The 18,686-nt window shown below is 38.9% G+C and overlaps 5 protein-coding genes across 5 annotated transcripts; 3 read left to right on the forward strand and 2 right to left on the reverse strand. All coding sequences in view use genetic code 12, as the record gives it.

Annotated features, from left to right (window-relative positions):
* Positions 1-809: 809 nt before the first annotated feature.
* On the forward strand, positions 810-2,399 carry CANMA_000655 (uncharacterized protein; the record flags this gene model as incomplete). Its single annotated transcript, XM_051818031.1, has 1 exon — positions 810-2,399. One exon carries the CDS (start codon positions 810-812, stop codon positions 2,397-2,399), a length of 1,590 nt encoding a protein of 529 aa, XP_051673729.1.
* Positions 2,400-2,434: 35 nt separating this feature from the next.
* YBL053 (Ybl053p) lies at positions 2,435-5,836 on the reverse strand (the record flags this gene model as incomplete). The annotated part of the gene is made up of 1 exon (XM_051818032.1): positions 2,435-5,836. One exon carries the CDS (start codon positions 5,834-5,836, stop codon positions 2,435-2,437), a length of 3,402 nt encoding a protein of 1,133 aa, XP_051673730.1.
* A 2,286-nt stretch (positions 5,837-8,122) lies between these two features.
* On the forward strand, positions 8,123-11,998 carry ZCF13 (Zcf13p; the record flags this gene model as incomplete). Its single annotated transcript, XM_051818033.1, has 1 exon — positions 8,123-11,998. The coding sequence occupies one exon, from the start codon at positions 8,123-8,125 to the stop codon at positions 11,996-11,998; it is 3,876 nt and encodes a 1,291-aa protein (XP_051673731.1).
* Positions 11,999-12,334: 336 nt separating this feature from the next.
* On the forward strand, positions 12,335-15,943 carry CANMA_000658 (uncharacterized protein; the record flags this gene model as incomplete). Its single annotated transcript, XM_051818034.1, has 1 exon — positions 12,335-15,943. The coding sequence occupies one exon, from the start codon at positions 12,335-12,337 to the stop codon at positions 15,941-15,943; it is 3,609 nt and encodes a 1,202-aa protein (XP_051673732.1).
* Positions 15,944-16,619: 676 nt separating this feature from the next.
* PCL1 (Pcl1p) lies at positions 16,620-17,642 on the reverse strand (the record flags this gene model as incomplete). The annotated part of the gene is made up of 1 exon (XM_051818035.1): positions 16,620-17,642. The coding sequence occupies one exon, from the start codon at positions 17,640-17,642 to the stop codon at positions 16,620-16,622; it is 1,023 nt and encodes a 340-aa protein (XP_051673733.1).
* Positions 17,643-18,686: the final 1,044 nt, after the last annotated feature.

The raw sequence follows: 18,686 nt of genomic DNA on the forward strand, positions 1-18,686 counted from the left end.
ACTATGGAGTGTATAGGTCATAACGATAGAACTTCACATAGCTACTTGTTTGAATTGATTGTTTTATATAACTGGTTAGATAAAGAATAAACTTCCAGTTTAGTTTCGAATCTACCAAAGAGCGCAAAACAGTTTTTGACCGATGGTAATGACAGAGCTACAATCTGTCTTTCCCTGGGAGCGAGGAAATGAACTATATATGAGGTATCATGAAAGGAATGGGCATTGATTAGGAGAATACTTATTTTAAAGTAAAGGTTCACAGTAGAACCGTGAACACGCTTTCTGATTACCTTGTGTAACGTGTATGAAGAGATATTATGAAGTTATGAAGACAGCTACCCGTGTTACATTAGATTAAGTGTAGTTGATTCAAATAGAATTTTGAATTGATTGTCAGAGAGTATAGAGGATATATATAACCATAGGCCATTAGATATTGGATACTCCAGATGCGTTTAAGAACAGACTCGTATTGTATACCTCAGCCGTAAACATAATCAGGCTTTATTCAGCGGCCAAACGCCTTGCCGGCACTAGCTGCTTCAAGTACTAAGCTAAAGTAGGAAATTTTTTAAACCGCGTTTCATAAAGCCTCACTAAATGTGGAATTTCCCCGTTTAGGCAAATCGGCGAGGATCAAAAGATTTTCATCAACAAACATACCCAAGGTTTATCAAGATCTTTGTTTCAAAACTGCCCTCCCACCTAGATAAAGAAAGAAAAAAAATTGCTTCTCCTACCCCCTCTAGCCATAAGGAGCCAAACCTCATCCTAAGTGTTAATCGCTTACGCACATACCCCCCAGCATGTCACCATCTTCTTCCATACCGAGAAATAAATATGCTGCATTACCGCATTCTTCAGATCTAGCGTCTACTTCACCAACAAGTGGAAACACCCTCCTTTCCTCAAATGGACCTAGTCTGAAGCATCTACCACATGAATTTGGCAGTGATGAAGAAGAGTTTGAATTGGAGACGATAAATAATTTTGACTATGAAGTGCCGATTGATGAAGGTGACGAAGAGAGTCATGCACGTGTTTCAGGAATCGAGCGTACACCTCTTGGTTCCTCAACAGCGACAGATACACAATCAGGCTCGTCGAATATGAAAATGGCATTTATGAATATGACAAATTCCATATTGGGTGCAGGAATAATTGGTCAACCATTGGCGTTTCGAAATAGTGGGTTTTTAGGGGGAATTTTAATCATGATTGGGTTAACCGTGCTTATTGACTGGACATTGGTTCTTATTGTCAAAAATTCTATATTATCCCAACTGAAATCCTATCAAGATACTGTCAATCATTGTTTTGGTTTAACCGGTAAAATTGTCTTGTTGGCATCAATTAGTTCATTTGCCTACGGCGGATGTATGGCATTCTGTGTTATTATTGGCGATACTATCCCCCATGTATTAAAAGCATTCATACCGAGTTCAATCACCTCTGGGATATTTTCATGGCTATTTAGTCGTAACGTGATCATTGTGCTATTTACGGGTTGTATTTCGTACCCGTTAAGTCTTAATCGAGACATTTCTAAATTGGCCAAAGCTTCAGGATTTGCCTTAGTGGGGATGTTGACTATCGTGATCTTGACTGTGGTTCGGGCACCATTTGTATCATCTGAGTTGAAAAGTAAAGTAATCGGATCGCAATGGATCCTCAATGGCAATATTTTCCAAGGCATATCGGTCATATCATTTGCATTAGTTTGTCACCATAACACCATGTTTATCTACCAATCAATGAAAAACGCCACCTTGAAGAAATTTACCAAATTGACACACATCTCGTGTTTTATATCGATGATTTTCTGTATGATTATGGGTATAAATGGGTATTTGAACTTTGGAATAATGACAAAGGGCAACATCTTGAACAATTTCAAAAGTAATGACAATTGGATAAATATTGCTCGGTTTTGTTTTGGATTAAACATGTTGACAACTTTCCCGCTTGAAATTTTTGTTGTTCGTGATGTACTCAAAGAGATTCTCCTTATTCGAAAAGCCGTCGATGGAAGCACATCCCATTTGGAGCTAACCAAATGGCAGCACTTCACCATCACCTCATTACTTGTATTTTCGTCAATGACAGTCAGTTTATTCACTTGCAATTTAGGTATGATTCTTGAACTTATTGGTGCTACTTCTGCTAGTTTGATGGCGTATATTATACCACCATTGTGTTATTTACGTTTATCTTGGGTGCAACTAGATTGGAATCTGGCTCAACCATGGGAAAAGAAACGGTTTGTGATTAGAAAGGCATTACCTAGTGTTGGCTGTATTGTGTTTGGATTTGCCGTTATGTTTATCAGTTCGGGAATGACAATCAGAGATGCAATACGAAATAAGAATGGTAGTGATAATTGTGTAATAGATTAGAACATATAAATAGAGGAAATGTGTTGACTCTTTACTTAGTCCTCTTCCTCGTCACTGATGACAAGTCGTTTCTTCTTTGAGGTAATTGGTCGTTGTTCCTCTTCATCAGTCACTCGTTTACGTTTGTTGGTATCTGAATACACCTCAGAGGTATCTGAAGAAGGATGTTCTAACTCAGGTTCGCTTTGACTCATGGGCTCATCTTCAGACTCAAGCAGGGTGTGGCTCTCTTCCTCTCCATCCACTCTCGTAGAGTCATTTGCCTTTGGTGTTGCATCAAGTTCATCTTCTTCTTCTTCATCCTCAACAAACAACGACACTTCTTTCACCGCATTGCTAACCACATTTGCAACATCTTTAGCACCATTTTTTGAGTAAACCAGCCACACCTTTTTAAATTCTTCTAATTTCTCATTATTGGTAATACTACCTACTTCATTCAACAACTTTCTCAACCTCTCTTCACGGGTAAAAAACTCTTCATACTTTTCATCATCGGAATCGTCATCTGAATCATGAACAAACTCAGCTGATCGAGTTGGTTGAGATTCTTCAAGTAGATCAGTGGGCATTCTTCTTCTTGTTGTAACTGGTATATCACTATCCTTAGCAGGCTTGGTTTTTAATTTTGATCTCCTCTTGAGTGCTTTACCACGTTCCAAGTTCTTTGATTTTGGTCGGTGTTGTGAATTCAATTGAGCTTCCAATTCATCCAATTGATCTAATTCATTTCCATTGTGTCTTGATGAATTTGGATTGGCGTCCAATTCAAATGCAATGTCATCCTCTTCACCATCGGCGTCAACATCCAATCCGCTGTAAGCCTTATCAGTCTCTGCTTGCTGGAAACGACGTTCAAACTTCTTTTCCAATAAATCGTCCTTCTCATACAACTCACCAGTTGCCAAATAACATTTGCAAGCGCTCTCCTCAATCCTGGGAAACAAAACTTCAATTATATTGGGAAACCTGCCAAGGGCCACTTTGAACTTTTTCATAAAATAGTAAATAAACTCTTCAACCTTGACTCTAATTGATGAGCTTCTAGGTAAATGGTTTTTCAACTTGTGCAACATTTGCATAAAATCCAAACGATATAGCCCATTATAGTCCTTCCTCACAACAAACAACTTATGGAAGTAACTCAAACATATTTTGATATCATCATGATTCAAGTCTTGGAAGCGTGACAAGTATTCGATATAAGCAGTCACAATAGATTGATGGAAAAACCGCGCCTCGGTAGCTTGAAAATTCAACTTCCTCTCACGAGTCACTTCACGAATATTTTCAGCAACAGCTTCATCATCAGATTCATAGATTGCTGCCGAAAGTTTGGCATCGGTATCTCGATTCAACTCATTGATTCGCTTCTTATTTTGTCTGCCTTGCTTTCGTTTGGTTTGTACATAAAGCTGTAAATCTTCTTTGGCAAAAGACTCAAAAGATTTTAAAATGATTGTGATTACATGGATTGATTCTTTAAGGAATCTTGGCGAGTGCTTAAATGCAGATTGTGGTATTAGTACCAAAATGTTTAAGAAATCATAGAATGAAAACAACTTCCTAATGATGCCTTCGGCCAATTCCCGATCGATTTCATACTGAGTATCGTCTTCATCCGTGCCTCTCTTTTTACCAAATATTGAGTTTGAAATTTGGAGCAACTCTTTGAAACAAATCATCGCCACATGTAAAGAGTTCCACGACTTTTTAGCAAATGAGTCTCTAAAATAGGTTACAATCAATATAAAGTTGATTTCACTCAATGCAGCCCTTACTGATCCAAAATCAAACGATGTTGTGCTGTTTAGAATGATTTGCTCCCGTTGATAGTTCAAAAACCATGCGATGGTAAAAAAGTAACTGGCGTTGGATAATTCGTCGACAACTGCATACTCTGATTGACTTGTTAGTTTAGATGCCATGACTTCAATCAAGTTGTTGAAACATCCACCAGACAAAAATTCATCAATAAAATGATAAAGTATAACTCGACCTTGAGCAGTGAGGTATACGGGAGAGCTTGTTTTAACAAAATCATCAGAATCATACTTGAAATGGTTTGGGTGCTTCCATGTCTTTGATTTATCTAGTTTGTCCAATGTGCCATCAGTATTTGCTAATGCTTCTTCACCGGACACGACGTACGACGTAGCATCGGAAGAGCGAATGGAAAGCAATGTACCAAACTTGCCATGTCTTGTGGCCATTTTCAGTGTCTGTGCTTGTTTCTTTTTGGCTTCGGTTGCTAGTAGGTCCAGCAATTGCATGCCAACGGTACTCGACAAAGGAGCCAATGGTGCAGATGCGTCGGTTGATATGTTGGAACCGTGTGGTTGAGGTGCTGGACGATTGAGAACATCTTTTGAGTGTATTCCTTTTAACATCAAGTATATGCACTCAAGTGTAACTTCTCCAAACAAGTCCTTGTCAAACTCAACATTGATTGATCCTGACATGGTTAGTAAAAGCAGCAAGACTTTATTCTTTTTAAATACTTTTAAAACATTATTTATCGAGATGTCATCCTGGGTAACACCACTAGGTAGGTCTGCCGACGCAACAATTGTGTTTCTGGCTTTTGATGAAACCGATGACGTCGCTGGCTCGATGGCTAACAAGTTCCTTATGAGGTATAACACAAGTCGTAAAATTTGATTTTCGCGAGGTTCTCTGTCAATCTTGGACTTCTCTAGCACTGGAATAACAAGTCTGATCACTGCCTTCATCAATTGTCCGTTATTATATGTCAAAATATGCTTCTTGTACAGTACATGGATCTTTCTAATATTCGCATACAATAGTTTCTGATTTTCCGACAAGTTCTTGTCAAAATCCACTGGCCAAGTCAAGAGCACAAGAATTTCGAGACATGAAAGCATAATCTTTTCCATCGATGTTTTGTTTTTGATTGGCTCCTTTTTGGCCATTCTTTGCTCCCACTGACAAAGGATAACTATAATATCATTTTGGATCAATCCGCATTCGGCACAAGCAAGAGCTACTTCGTAGTTATTCTGCTTCTCATCAACAGCTCTAATCCATCTCTTTATATCTTTAAGGCAAGCTAGGGCATCATGACCTAGTTTATACGGAAGAGGTTTTATTTCTGATGTATGGTCGACACCTCCTAATGCAGACACCAAAATGGCAATGTGAGCACGCAACAATTTCTGGGCATGTGTTTCATTAGGCTTCAAAGCCGTTGTTAAAGATCGAATTTTGTCTTTCTCCTCCTCCTCTTCTTCTTCTTCTTCGATGTTGTTATCGTTGTCTAATTCAATTGGCGTATCCATTGATTGGCCTGCTGTTGCTTCAGCTTTTTTGTGCGGCTCTTCTCTGGGAATTTTCTCGTCACTGTAGTCAATAAAGTCATCAAATTCCTCTGCATCGTAATAGTTCTCCACGTCGGAGCCCGTTTCAACATCACTCATATTATGTAGAGTTCGATTTTGTTTTATGACATGTAAGAGTGGTTTGCAAATGTTAAATGGAGAAAAAAATAAAAGCACGAAGAGAAGCGCGTCCTTTAAAACAGAAACAACACGTCTTGATGGTGGCGCTACCGTTAAGGTGAATCTGCTTGAGTGGTAAGGTGAAGACAATTGTATCTCTCAAACAGTGAGATGAGATCGTTCTGCACCAGTAACTTTACTGCTAGTAGAGAAGGTGGTGGTAGGGTGCTCAGGTCAAGCAGTGATGTGCAAAAATTTGTTGTGTATTACTGATGAACTCAGCTAGGTTTGTCGCCTCTACTTCTCATACTCGATTAGACTGCTTCAACTGGAACGTAACTAGCAGTTCAACTTGATCACGGTTTTACAGATTCAGATTGTTATCCCATCGATGCCTCAAGCTGTATAATATAAAGGCAGTGTCCAACAGCACGAAAGACAAGAAACAAAAGAACTACGAAACCATGGATGTGTCTGGTTGTAGCTCTACAAAATTTTAGTAATCAGCTAGCTATATGATGCGATAGTGTCATATTTGGCACAACTTTTGCAACATTCTGAGATTAAAGAGCACTAAAGAAACCACCAATAAGTTAACGTTTTTAATCAATTTTGGTTCGACTCACTTAACTACACGTATATGTAACTTATCACCTCTTTTTATGCTTGTTTCATTCAATTGGCCTTGAGATGTGCTGTTATGACAGGAAAGTGAAACCAAGATAATACGTGTGTCGTATCAAAAAAGCAGTGACGTGAAACTTTTTACGACGCAAGAGAACCTTCATTTTTTTCTATTTTCTATTTTCTATATGCAGTGTGTACAGCGTAATCCTACTTTTTGCTTTTTGTGTTATATAAGACAACAAAAAGATACTGTGCATAAAAAATAAAATTATTGTAGGAATAAAGTGGGGTAGGGGTTTTGAGAAGTCCTCTACCAACCAACAAAACCTCATAATCTAATTGTAGATGATAATGTACTTACCAAGTTTGACCCCAGTCTTCTCCTACTGTATTTTTCCCCTTGCAACTTTTTCTTGACCGCCTCCCACACGCATTTTTATATGAAGGTAGGAGCCTAGTCTCAAAGTGCAAAGATTGAGCTGAGGGGTTAAAATAGAGCCATTTATGCAGCAGACTCATCACAATCTTAAACCAGAAACAGACAAACTCCTAACTGCAGAGGCTGTTGTCTAAACTAAAGAAAATACGAGATTGCAAACAAAGTAACTCTAAACGAGCTTGGTAGAATAAACATATATTAGCTCTAGTGCAGCCAATCTCAGATTTGCTTTGGCCACTTGAATTGCCAGCAGATTGAACAGTTTACAGAGAGCTGAAGTATCAGTTTCAGAAGGAGAAATCATAATCAGGTCACTTTCCTGTCAATTTGAAACAGCACATTGTGACACACCACCCTAATTGATTTCTGTGTACAAAGAACACACTTTTTGAGATATCATTACTCTCTCCTTCTGTCATGACCAAACCTATTTCAACAGTCTCTTTGTGTACCAAACTTTCCCCTCAACCATCACCAACCCTTGTATGGTTATGAGACGTCAAAATAAGCCAACCAGAACAAAGTCAATATGTATTTTACTATTATTTCTGGTTTTTTATTTTTTTTTGGTCACAAATCATTCGAATCGGATTCAAATTGAAAGTATTTGACGTATTAAACAATCTTCAAGCTGAATGTGCATGTTACCAGAATGTCTAACATATCTAGTCCTTGAGTAAAGTACTTGAAATCTCTCTTTTCTTTGCCCCGCACCAATTTAGACCAGACAAAAAAAACAGAGGTCGAATAGGAGTGTGTACATGTGTTAGTTTTTTCTACTCCGACCGTTGCAAGAAATGGCACTGTAAAACCCAAATAGCTCTTATGCTTCCTTCAGACCCTACTACTTAAACTCGACAACATATACACTCATCTCAACTGATAACTGGACTCAATCGTTTATGAAAGGGGAATACAAAAAGAGGCTCAGTTGAAGCTTTATTTAAAGTTAATTTTAAAAAACAATAAAGCCAGCAATATACAAAACAAACAAATAAACAAAATAAATAAAATAAAGAATAAATAAAACAAAAAATGTATATACGAACAAAAGACAACTAAAAAAAAAAATAAAAGAAGTCAAAAGCTTAGACTTTCAATACATGGCCAAAAGGATTAAAAAGACCTTGCAGTTTAGAAACGAATACATCATTTAAAAGACTCGAAGCTATTGCAACTGTTGTATATACATCAAAGTCATGGAGCCTACTTCGACTTTGGCGAGTAATCCCGACAATCCTGTGAAAACCGCCCCTACCTCCAATAATCACCACCCAATAAACCCACCAGCATCAACTGATGCATCCCCAGCTTCAAGCTCTACCCTGGGTAATAATAATAAAAGTCTGAAAAGTTCAACTGGAAACAATGGAAACGAAGAAGAGAATGATAATGACCCGGACAACAATGATTCGTCACAGCAAACACTAAAGCGAAGGAATAGAATTCCAGCATCTTGCTCGATGTGCAGGAAACGAAAGTCAAAATGTGATAGAGTACGGCCAGTTTGTGGCACATGTATTCGAAAAGGTATCACTCACCTTTGCCACTACGAATCCAATTCTGGTCATAGATATCTTTATCAAGAACCCCACCATTACAACGGGCAGGGCTATATGCAACATCCAAACTCCTATAATTACAGTGGCTCACCACTGTACACTGGTCCTGGAAATGGACAGCATCCACCACCGCCATTTCCCCCTCATGTTCATCAGCAAACTCAACTACCCCAAAATTATGTACCTCCCTCCCCCAACTCATCTGACCCAGCTAATTATGCACCACCAAATAACCAACAGCATTTTCCTATAGGTCCACCACCGCCGCCTCAGCCACAGCCATATCCACACATATACCAGAGTTCACCGTTCAATGGTCCACCTTTGTCACAGCCTTCGCCCAATTTCCCGTCTCCAGGAGCCCCAAATTTATATTCACCAGTAAATGGACCAGGTCCGTCCTATTATAGGCCCATTCCACAACCACCTGCTAATAACGGTGCTGCAGAAAAAGCCCTGCCGCGACAATTGCCAATACCGGCACCTTCCTCGCAAACCAGAAATTCTCAAGATAGCGGCAAACCAAATTTACCCAGTCCGTCCAAAATTTCAAGTACGGCATTTGGACCTGGCTCACGTCATCTGCAATCTGGGTCAATTAGTTCACTCCCATTACCACAACCACCCTCAGCCCCTCTAGCAACAACTACACCAGCATCCTTGCGTCCTGATAATCAAACCCAATTACCCCCACCACCAGCACATCTGATTGCAAAAAATGTGGTGACAACACCATTGGCCAACTACCCATCGTCTCACCATCCATCACCCAATGACTCCAGTGGTCATAACCAGCTGAGAATACGGTCGATGGTATCCGAAAATGTGCCTTCACCTGTCACAAGTATACATAAGCCCAGTGCAACGGCTTCAACTCCAGGATCATATTCCAACGATCAGAAACCAGCTTCTTCTATGCAGAACTCACCAAGTGTCAAGGACTCGTTTTCATCCACGTCTTTGGTTTCAATACCTCTAGGACCTAATTCGTCATTACAAGTGAGCACAGAAGACAGAATGAATGTTTTTTCCAATGCAAGCTACTCAATAGCTTTGGAAAACCATATCATCCAAGAACAAGGGGTACTTTCCTATCTTGGGTTAACCAAAAGTGACCCTTTTATCACAATTTTACGAAACTTCACCGTTCATTTATTTAGGGTTGGAGAAATGACAAAGTTTATTAGAACAGATGCCAACAAAAAGCGCAGAAACTCAACAGGCTCAGTCTCGAGACTTTCTTCGAGACACAGTGATGGCTTGCCGTCATTTCAGAAAAAGCCGAAACTTCATATGACACCAGTTGAACACGATACCAGTGCAGGTGCAGAAGCGGTATTAATGGCTCATAGTGACTCAAATCAATCAAGCAATGATGCAGATATTAACAATCTTTCCAAAGCAGCAATCAAGCATGCACGTGAGCAGTCGTTGAATTCGTTGAATGTGCCCTCACCTATTGATAAGTTTTCGCCAAATGTGGGGGAGAATAAAAAGGAGGAGCGTAAGATCCCTGCCGTTATGCCATCAATTGAATCATTTTTTGTTGGCCTGAACAAGAAGGACTACTATTCGTTGGTTGAGAAAGTGATTCTTGCTGTTTTGCCCGATCAGGTGAATCTGTTTAAATTATTTTGTCGATTTTTCAAATATGTTCATCCATTCATCCCCATCGTTGATGAAACATCTTTAATTGTCGAAGTCAAGAATTTATTGAAAAAGTTTCCTTCATTTTTGCATGAAAGATGGACTTCGGTCAAGATCAGCTCCGACCAAGACTTACGGACAATGGGTATCTTTTTGCTTATTTTGTCTTTGGGGTACAAAAGTATGATCCATAATGATAGTGTATACAACGATTATACCGATGAAGAAGTGTCCATGATTCAAGACATGCAACAAATTACGCCCGATGAGTTCAAAAAGGTGATAAATCTTTGCATTAGTGATAGTTTGCTCGCGGCAAAGTCATCGTTTAAGTTGGTACAATTATTAACCCTTTTGTATTTTTATAAAGAGGTTGCCCCTGATGATGGTCATGGTATTTGTGGAGCCGATTCGCAAATTTTACTTGGTGTAACTATACGGCATGCATTATCCATTGGGTTAAATCGTGATCCTACATCCTATACTGCATATGACGCCATTTGCAAGAACTCCCAGCTTATAAAGACTTGGAGACACTTGTGGAACTACTTGACAGAGGCAGATGCAATGAGTAGTCTCCATAATGGTACCAATTTGAATTTGAGAAACTTGAAAATGGGCGATGTTCAAGCTCCTTATGAGCCAAAGGATAGAACGGGTGAGCTTAATGAAACTATCAAACGATTTATTTCAATATGCGAGTGCTATCGCCAGTTGTGTAACAAAATCAACAATGTTTGGGAAAAGCCCAAAATCATGGACATTCTAGCCGACACCAACCATTTGGAAAAGATCTTTTTCGACTTTTTTGGAAAAGATTTCTTCCTGACTGTTATTTGTAAACCAGCAAAAGTGAATACTGATACGAGCTCATGGAACCCAAGTTCTCTTGAACATGAGGAGCAATTTTTGAAGGTTATGAAGTATTGCATGTTTATTCAATTGAGAACTAATTTGTCAGGAATGTACTACATGATTGCCATCCATTATGAAAATGAATATAACGAGTCCAAAACTCCGTCAATGAATGCCGGGATTGAGCTATTCAAGATATATATCAAGAGTGTGGTGCAGATTGTGTACATTATGACACATGTGCTAGATAATTCAGTTGAATTATTTGGCAAAAATTACGACTACATGCTAACGGCTGCCAATGAACGATATATGATAAAAACTCATTCATTCTTGACCTCGTTCTTTGTTAGGTTACTTCATCAAAAGAAGGACTTGTCTTTCAAAGTGTTTAAAGAGCCAAGCTACATTCCTCGACTTGAAGTTATCGACACCTTGTTCACGATGGTTTTGGTCGAGGCGGAACTATTTGTGGGAAATTTCCGCAAGATGTCGCGTACTTATATCAATAGTTATCGATTATACATTATGACGTATATCATCATGCGTCAATGTGTGGAAAACCCCGATGTGTTTTTTGAAAAAGCGATAAATGATCAACTGTTTTTCCACCAGGGTACCAACATGATTGAATTCTTTACCCTTGCGGAATTACATCATTTGTGTCGTTTATGCGGTGAGTTCCGTAATGCTACTGAAGAGAAAAAGAGGTTGAAACGGGAAAAAATGAAAGCGAAAGGGATCATCGTTGATAATGATGCTGATATTGACAATTTCAACTTCGATTCCTTAAGAGACCTGTCTTCACTTGATGTTGATGATTTTGCCATTTTCAACAATGGAAGTGGTGCAACTTTTATGTCATTTTTCGATGACGATCAAGTGTTTGACAATTTAAATAATTTGCCGGATGACGTATTGGATCCGGTGGCACGTAATGAAGATTTGATCCGGTTGTATAACATCTATGGTGATTTCGATGAAGATTTAGTCAAAATGGGAACATCCTGAACAATTAGAGGAGAAGTATCGATCACGATTAGCACCTTCATTGTATAAAGTATAAAATGTGTATTATTAATAGGTAAAATTCTGATAGAGTCGTTTGGAAGAGTTAGCATGTCTATATGGTGGGTATCCTAAAACGTAGAATCGTATGACCGGGCGTAATTGGCCAAACGCCGTACAAATACACGGGTTTAGGTAGCGCTGTTACTTTAACACAAAAAAAAATCGGGAATTCTTTCAAGGCTATGGTCTAGCAACTTCCTCCGAATCTTGAGAAGCACGGCGTAACACTTGCCATCAAATCATTTGTTATCCAATCTGTACATCTCAGAACATATAATGCAATCGGTGTTTCAAATAGGACAAGAACATTCAAAGCAGAAACGAAATCGAGTTTCGCTCAACTGTTTGTCGTGTAAACGGCGCAAAATCAAATGTGATCGAAATAAACCGTGTGGCTCATGTGTCAAATATGGGTCTGTTTGTGAATATCTGCAACCAGTGTGGACTAAAGCTGAACAAGATGAACTGTTTTCTGTGCAGCGCTTGGATGGTGGAAGACACATGAGTGGTGATGATGTGGATGATGTTGCCGTCAAGAAACGCAAGGCGAACGGAGTAGAAAAGAGAAGCAGTGTTGCAGTAAATGAGGGAACTGGTAAACCACATGATGGCACTCATCACCGAGAATCTGATGACAGTGGTGTTTTTGCCCAGTTGGAATTCTTAAAATCTAAATTGCACGAGTTGGAATCCAAAGTACACGATGACAAGTTATCTCGTTCATCATCGCATACCTCAACACCTGCTGTTGAAAAGAAACCGCTAGATTGGGAAAGTATCACCTCGACGAAAATCAACGATGCATCGAACCCTACTTTTGTCGGAATCAACCCTTACAATGAATCAAACCCTGAAGAAACTATTAATTTCTATACCGGTTACTCGCCAGTGCACATTCAAGACATTGCTAGGAGATACAGTCATGGCCCGTTTGCCTGGTTAACTTTGTTGAAAAAGGATCCAGCTCAAAGTCATATATGGAAATACTTGCACTCAGTTCGCCAGGAAAATCGACAACGTATACGTCAAACTCCACGGGCTGCAAAGTTACCACCGTTAATCAATCTTTTTAAAGAAGGTGGCCCTCAGAGCTTGGACAAGTCAGCGCAAGGTTGTTGTGGTACAGATGGAGCTGGTGAGAATACAGAAATTAACAAGTTTGACCAGTCGAAATGTAAACACAAGGCTGCTGGTCAAGAATGGGAATTTCGACAAAGGGCAGTAGATCGTGATGGCTTTAATGACTTGAGGCTTTATGGAAATGTTCGCACCAATTTCAAACAGCTGGGAATTAGAGATGGCACTACAGCAGCGAGTCCTGCAAAAGAACCATCACAGGATGACAAAACAGAGTTCAAGAAAGATGTTCCTTTGAGTCCTGATCCAGAAAAGAAATCAAGGGGTGCCATGTCATTTGGAAAGGGCAAAATCGAGGAAGAATTGAATTTAATTGAGAATTTACGAGGTTATCTTCCAAAACAAAAGGTTATTTGGAAGTCTATTGAATTATTTTTCGCCCACTTGTACCCATTTTTCCCACTACTTGATGAACTGGATTTTGTCCGTGAAATGGAACGCATATTGGGACCAAAAGGTTATAGTGACGACAAGAGTAGCGATTTGAAAATAGAAAAACGGTTGGACCTTGCATATTTGGGAACGCTTTTCATTGTGCTTCGATTTGCGTATGTGGCATTGATAACCAACCGTAAAACAATCATGGGCAAGAAACTAGCCAGTGAAGCAGAAGATATCCATGCTCTGGACGTGCAGTACTTGTTGATGAATCCGTCTGAGATGAATCTTATTGAAATGGCCGAGCTTTGTCTTGACCAGTTCAATTTGAACCGTAGGAGTTCGCTTATTGTCTTGCAATGCACTTTTTTGCTTCGGTTGTATTACATGTTTGCTCCCGAACATGGTGATGGTGCAGATGGTGGAGATTCACTAGTAATAAATGGTTTAATGGTTCAGATGGCCCTTTCTATAGGGTTGCATCGCGATGGTTCCCTTGTGACAAACAAGAATGATATAATAACTGATGCAGATTTTGGATCTGGAATTGAAGAGGATAGTCCAAAGACTCAAAATCTTCATCGAAAAATTTGGTTCTTTTTGGTTATATGCGACTTAATCCAGGGATACCAATATGGTAACCCATTGTGTATTCGACAAGAGATGTATGATACTCGCCTCCCTTATTATCAATTGGGGAACGAAAATATTGATGATGTTGAAAAGGAAAAGCATGTTGTGAGTACGTTTGCTTATCTTGAAAAATATCGGACAAAGTTGGTTGATATCTTGAACACTTGTTTGAACTTGCACACGCCTGCCAATTTAAAAACCCTTACTAGCTATATCTCTGACTTTGAGGTGCTACTTAATAATAACTTTGGTATATTGAAGTTATTTCTTATACCCTATGACAAAGATAATTACGCCTATCCGTTCTTGAAAATCATGAAGTGCAAAAATTATATCAATATGAAGATGTTTCTCAATGGGTTATTGGCGCACATGTTCATCCATTTTGAATCGCAAGCAAAGAACCCAAATCAGTCTTCTGAAGAACAACTGCAGCGGCAACTGTTGGCTTTCTTTTACTTGCGAAAAGTGATGGCTTCTTTGTATGGAGAATTTTTACCCAATATTTTTCAACTTCTTTATGACAATCCGAAAAATTTCGGTACTGATATCGGCTGCGATTTGACTATGAATCCATTTATTGAGGCAATGTTGCATAAGATATCACAATTCAGCTTTGCCATGTTGACACGGTTGAATTCCACAATTTACTTGATGAGGTCTGATCCTGAAGCTCATGAATTGGGAATGAGATCGGGTCTTTCCTATCGGTTGAAATATGCCAAATTGGTCAAATTGAGTCAACTTGTGGAGATGATTTGTGAAATTGTCATTACGGCTATGTCACGTTTAAGTCAACGATACTACTATGCATGGAAAATTACTAAAGCTCATTCGTATATTATGAGTCATTGCATGAGAAATCAGGAATTTTTCAAACTTTTCCACGAAAAGAAACAGTTGTGGACATTTTTGGAATGCAGCGATGAACAATTGAATGAGCTTACTACCATTTGTGAAAAGGGACTGAAACCATATGTCAAATGTAGAAAGAAGTTTAGCAAAATGTTTGCTGAAGGGGCCAATGGAGCTGCTCATAGACACAATTGTGCTGACGAGGATGTTGTTGGGGGAGTAGCAGGTAAAGCCAATAGTGCAGAGGCGGCAAACTTTACAGAACGTGACAATAGAAGGGAGACAAGTATGGCAAACGATAATGGTGGCAATATACGACCCCCTAGTCACCAAGATCTGGTAGATTCAAACGCACCAAGTACAGCAACTGACTACTCAAATATTATTAATAATCCCTTGTCAACTGAATCGTGGTCGAGTCTTGATGATTTCAACACGGTGTCAAATACTGATATTGATAACTTGTGGATTTTGCTCAAGATGAAAACCAGTCCATTTAATAATGATAGTAATGTGAATCAAAATCAGGGTGAATATCATAATAGTTCAAATTTCAGTGTGCAACTGCCGGTGAATAATCCGTTTACACCGTCGGGAATGACTCCCTTTTGGCAATCTTTTCCTCAACCGTATCAACAGCTGCAACAACATCAACAACATCAACAGCAGCAGCAGCAGCAGCAGGGTTATCAACAACCAGCTGAGTATCAAGGTGGTAATGGTGATGACCGTAATGGTGATGAGACGCAGGGTAGCCAGTTTGGTGGCAATTATCTTGGTGATGGCAACGGTGGCGAATTAAAGACATTAAACGATTTTGACGTGTTTAACAGCTTCCCGTTGGAGGAAATGTTGGGTATAGCTAGTACTCGTTTGCCTTAAAGGTTGGTGAGTTTTTTTTAGTGTGTATTTTATAATGTAACAATAGTTAATCTTATGCAAGGGATAGCAGAGCCTGGAGTGGTGCCTTTCATTCGGTTTCGCTACGACCTGTAATATGCCCCGCTACTGGCTGGGAAACCTCATTATTGGCACTGGTAGCGTTTGTTTAAGAGCCAAAGGTAAGACCCATTTTCCTCACAATGCTGTGGACACGCATTAGGCTGCATTAGCGTGTTGTACGTGGCTGCGAACTTTGTTGTGACATCAAGTTGCATATACGCCTAACATTCGCACGTTTTTACCAGGACCCTACCATCCGTTTTTTTGCAAGCTATGATGTTGCCCCGTTGTGGTTCGATACCTTACGTCCATAGTGCTTACAGAGTTGCCATGTAATAATTTGTAATTGATAAAATCTATATTTAACATCCTTTATTTTTCTAAATAATAATAGTAATAGTAATAAAAAACCCATACAAAAGTTTCAACCCAGAATGAATGAAATGCGTAAAGGCACTTGGGGTTGATGATAATGCGAGATGACCTCTGGCACAAGAAAAAAACTGAAACTCGTAACTCCAGCAACAAGGAAAAGGGATGCAATGACCAGCATTGATTTATCCCCGTTTCCAAAATGCAAATAAAAAACTAACCCATAAAACCCTCTAGCCAAACCTTAGATTGTTGATTTGTTAAATTTCTTCAACAAATTGTTCAATTCAATCTCTTCTTTCATAGCAGCAAATTCAATAAGTGGGTCAACAACGTATTGATTTTGATTCTGTTGTGGCTTTTTCTCAACAACATTGTTACTGGTTGAAGATGATGATGTTGGTGGCAAGGGCGATACAGAACACGTTGAAGTTCCCGATGATGAATTTGATCTTGTTGAGTAAAGGGAATTGCTGGAGTTTGATGAGCTGATGGATGTAATTGAACTTTGGGAATCTTGTCTGTAGTGTAATTGGTTGTATAACGAAGTTGAACTTGAGCTTGAGCTTGAAGATGGACTGACGGAGTTTGATCTTGATGGTGATGGAGTAAGATATGCAGAAGCTGGAGTCGTGTTTGAGGAAGCAGCAGCAGTAGCGGTGGAAGTAGTAGCTGCAGTGGCATAAAGCTGTTGTTGTTGTGCTTGTTGTTGTTTCCACAACTTGATCTTTTCCAGCTTGATAATTTGTGCCTTGACTGGTTCCAAGAATGAGCCCAAGACTTCAACCATCTCTTCATTGGTGACCTTCAAATCCCAGTTCAACAAGTAAATCAATTGTCTTTCCATAAGATTGATGTCTTTGACATTGAATAACCCATCGGTGTATTTAGCCCAATGTTTGTTTTTAGGACTTGAATCATTGTGGAATTTACTCGACAAGATTAAGCAACTCAACAAGATTCTGTGTCTGGTGCATGGCAAACCTTGTGCATTTTTGGGCAATTTTGTTTTCAATTTTTGCAAGTAAATCAAAGTGGCCATCAATGTACCCGTGTAGACATTGGTGTATTTGATCAATTTAGTGAGAAACGTCATCAATGATGGCAACTGTTTGACGGTATTGTTGGTGGTGGTATAAGTTTGTGATTTGGTGTCTTTGCATGGAATAACTTGTAACGTAGCAACAACCAACTTGTGGATCATATCGTGGGTAATTGGACCATTGAGAAAGATGTTCAATGCTTTTAAATCAAGTGATGAAACCATGGTGGGCGTGTCAATATATACGTGAAGTGCTGATGTGTTGAAGTTAATGAACTCTATTTTGTTGAACAGAGGAAAGATTGAAAAAGGAAATGAGATTGGTGAAATCTGGCAGTATATATATATATATATATATTCAAGTGATCATTTACAAAGGAGTCTTTGGAATGTGTTTGGCAAAACAAAAGGTACGTCCTAAAATGATTGATAATTGTTTTAGTTTATGTCGTCTTTGTGGTTTGTATATTTAATTTGATTTTTTCTGGTGGGTGTTTGTGTAATGAAATCTAAATTAAAAATTTTAATTTGGCGCTTAATTCTAAAGGTGTGTATGTATACACCTCCTTAAAAAAGACTAAACAACACAGAAACGCAAGTCAAATGCAAGGACTTGTGTTCTTTTCTCATTTTTTAGCTTTTGGACAATCTCATTAATGTGCTTTCTTTTTAGTTTCATAGTTGTATTAACTTGAGACTATCTGGTTCCCTATTCGTTTGTTTATTGTTTGTCTTTTGGTATTTCTTTTTCCCCTTTGATATAAAATAATATTTATCGTCTGAGTGTTTTTTTCTTTTTTTATTTTTGGCGTCACACCCACCTACAGAATATGTGTCTCACTTTAACTTACATATGATCTGATAGGAAGCAGGTCATTGAATTTAACCACATTGAGGTTTCTATATATGCAGCCTCATGTACGATACAACCGTATCTAGCTTCTACACCCTTCAACGATCTCTTCTCCACTCTAAATCCACGCTTAATTACATATCCTAAACTGGAACAGTGTATAGGAAGCCAAGACTGAGTAACTATGTGTGTCCAAGTTCACTTTGGTATAGGGCTTGACTAGGTACTGCCCATCGCCTGTGGATGCACTTGTCTACTACACAACTATTTGAAAGAATGGAGGCTCTATTGTGGTTCTACACAGCCCAATCTAGGACTAAACAATGTCTTTACCCCATGGTTGTTCTTAAAGGCACAGTTTTGTAGAGAATACTTTACATAGCTGATACACACATTGTATTTTTAGTATGTATCGT

Source organism: Candida margitis (assembly GCF_024628925.1).
Source record: "Candida margitis strain CBS 14175 chromosome Unknown scaffold18, whole genome shotgun sequence".
Classification (NCBI taxonomy): Eukaryota; Fungi; Ascomycota; class Pichiomycetes; order Serinales; family Debaryomycetaceae; genus Lodderomyces; species Lodderomyces margitis.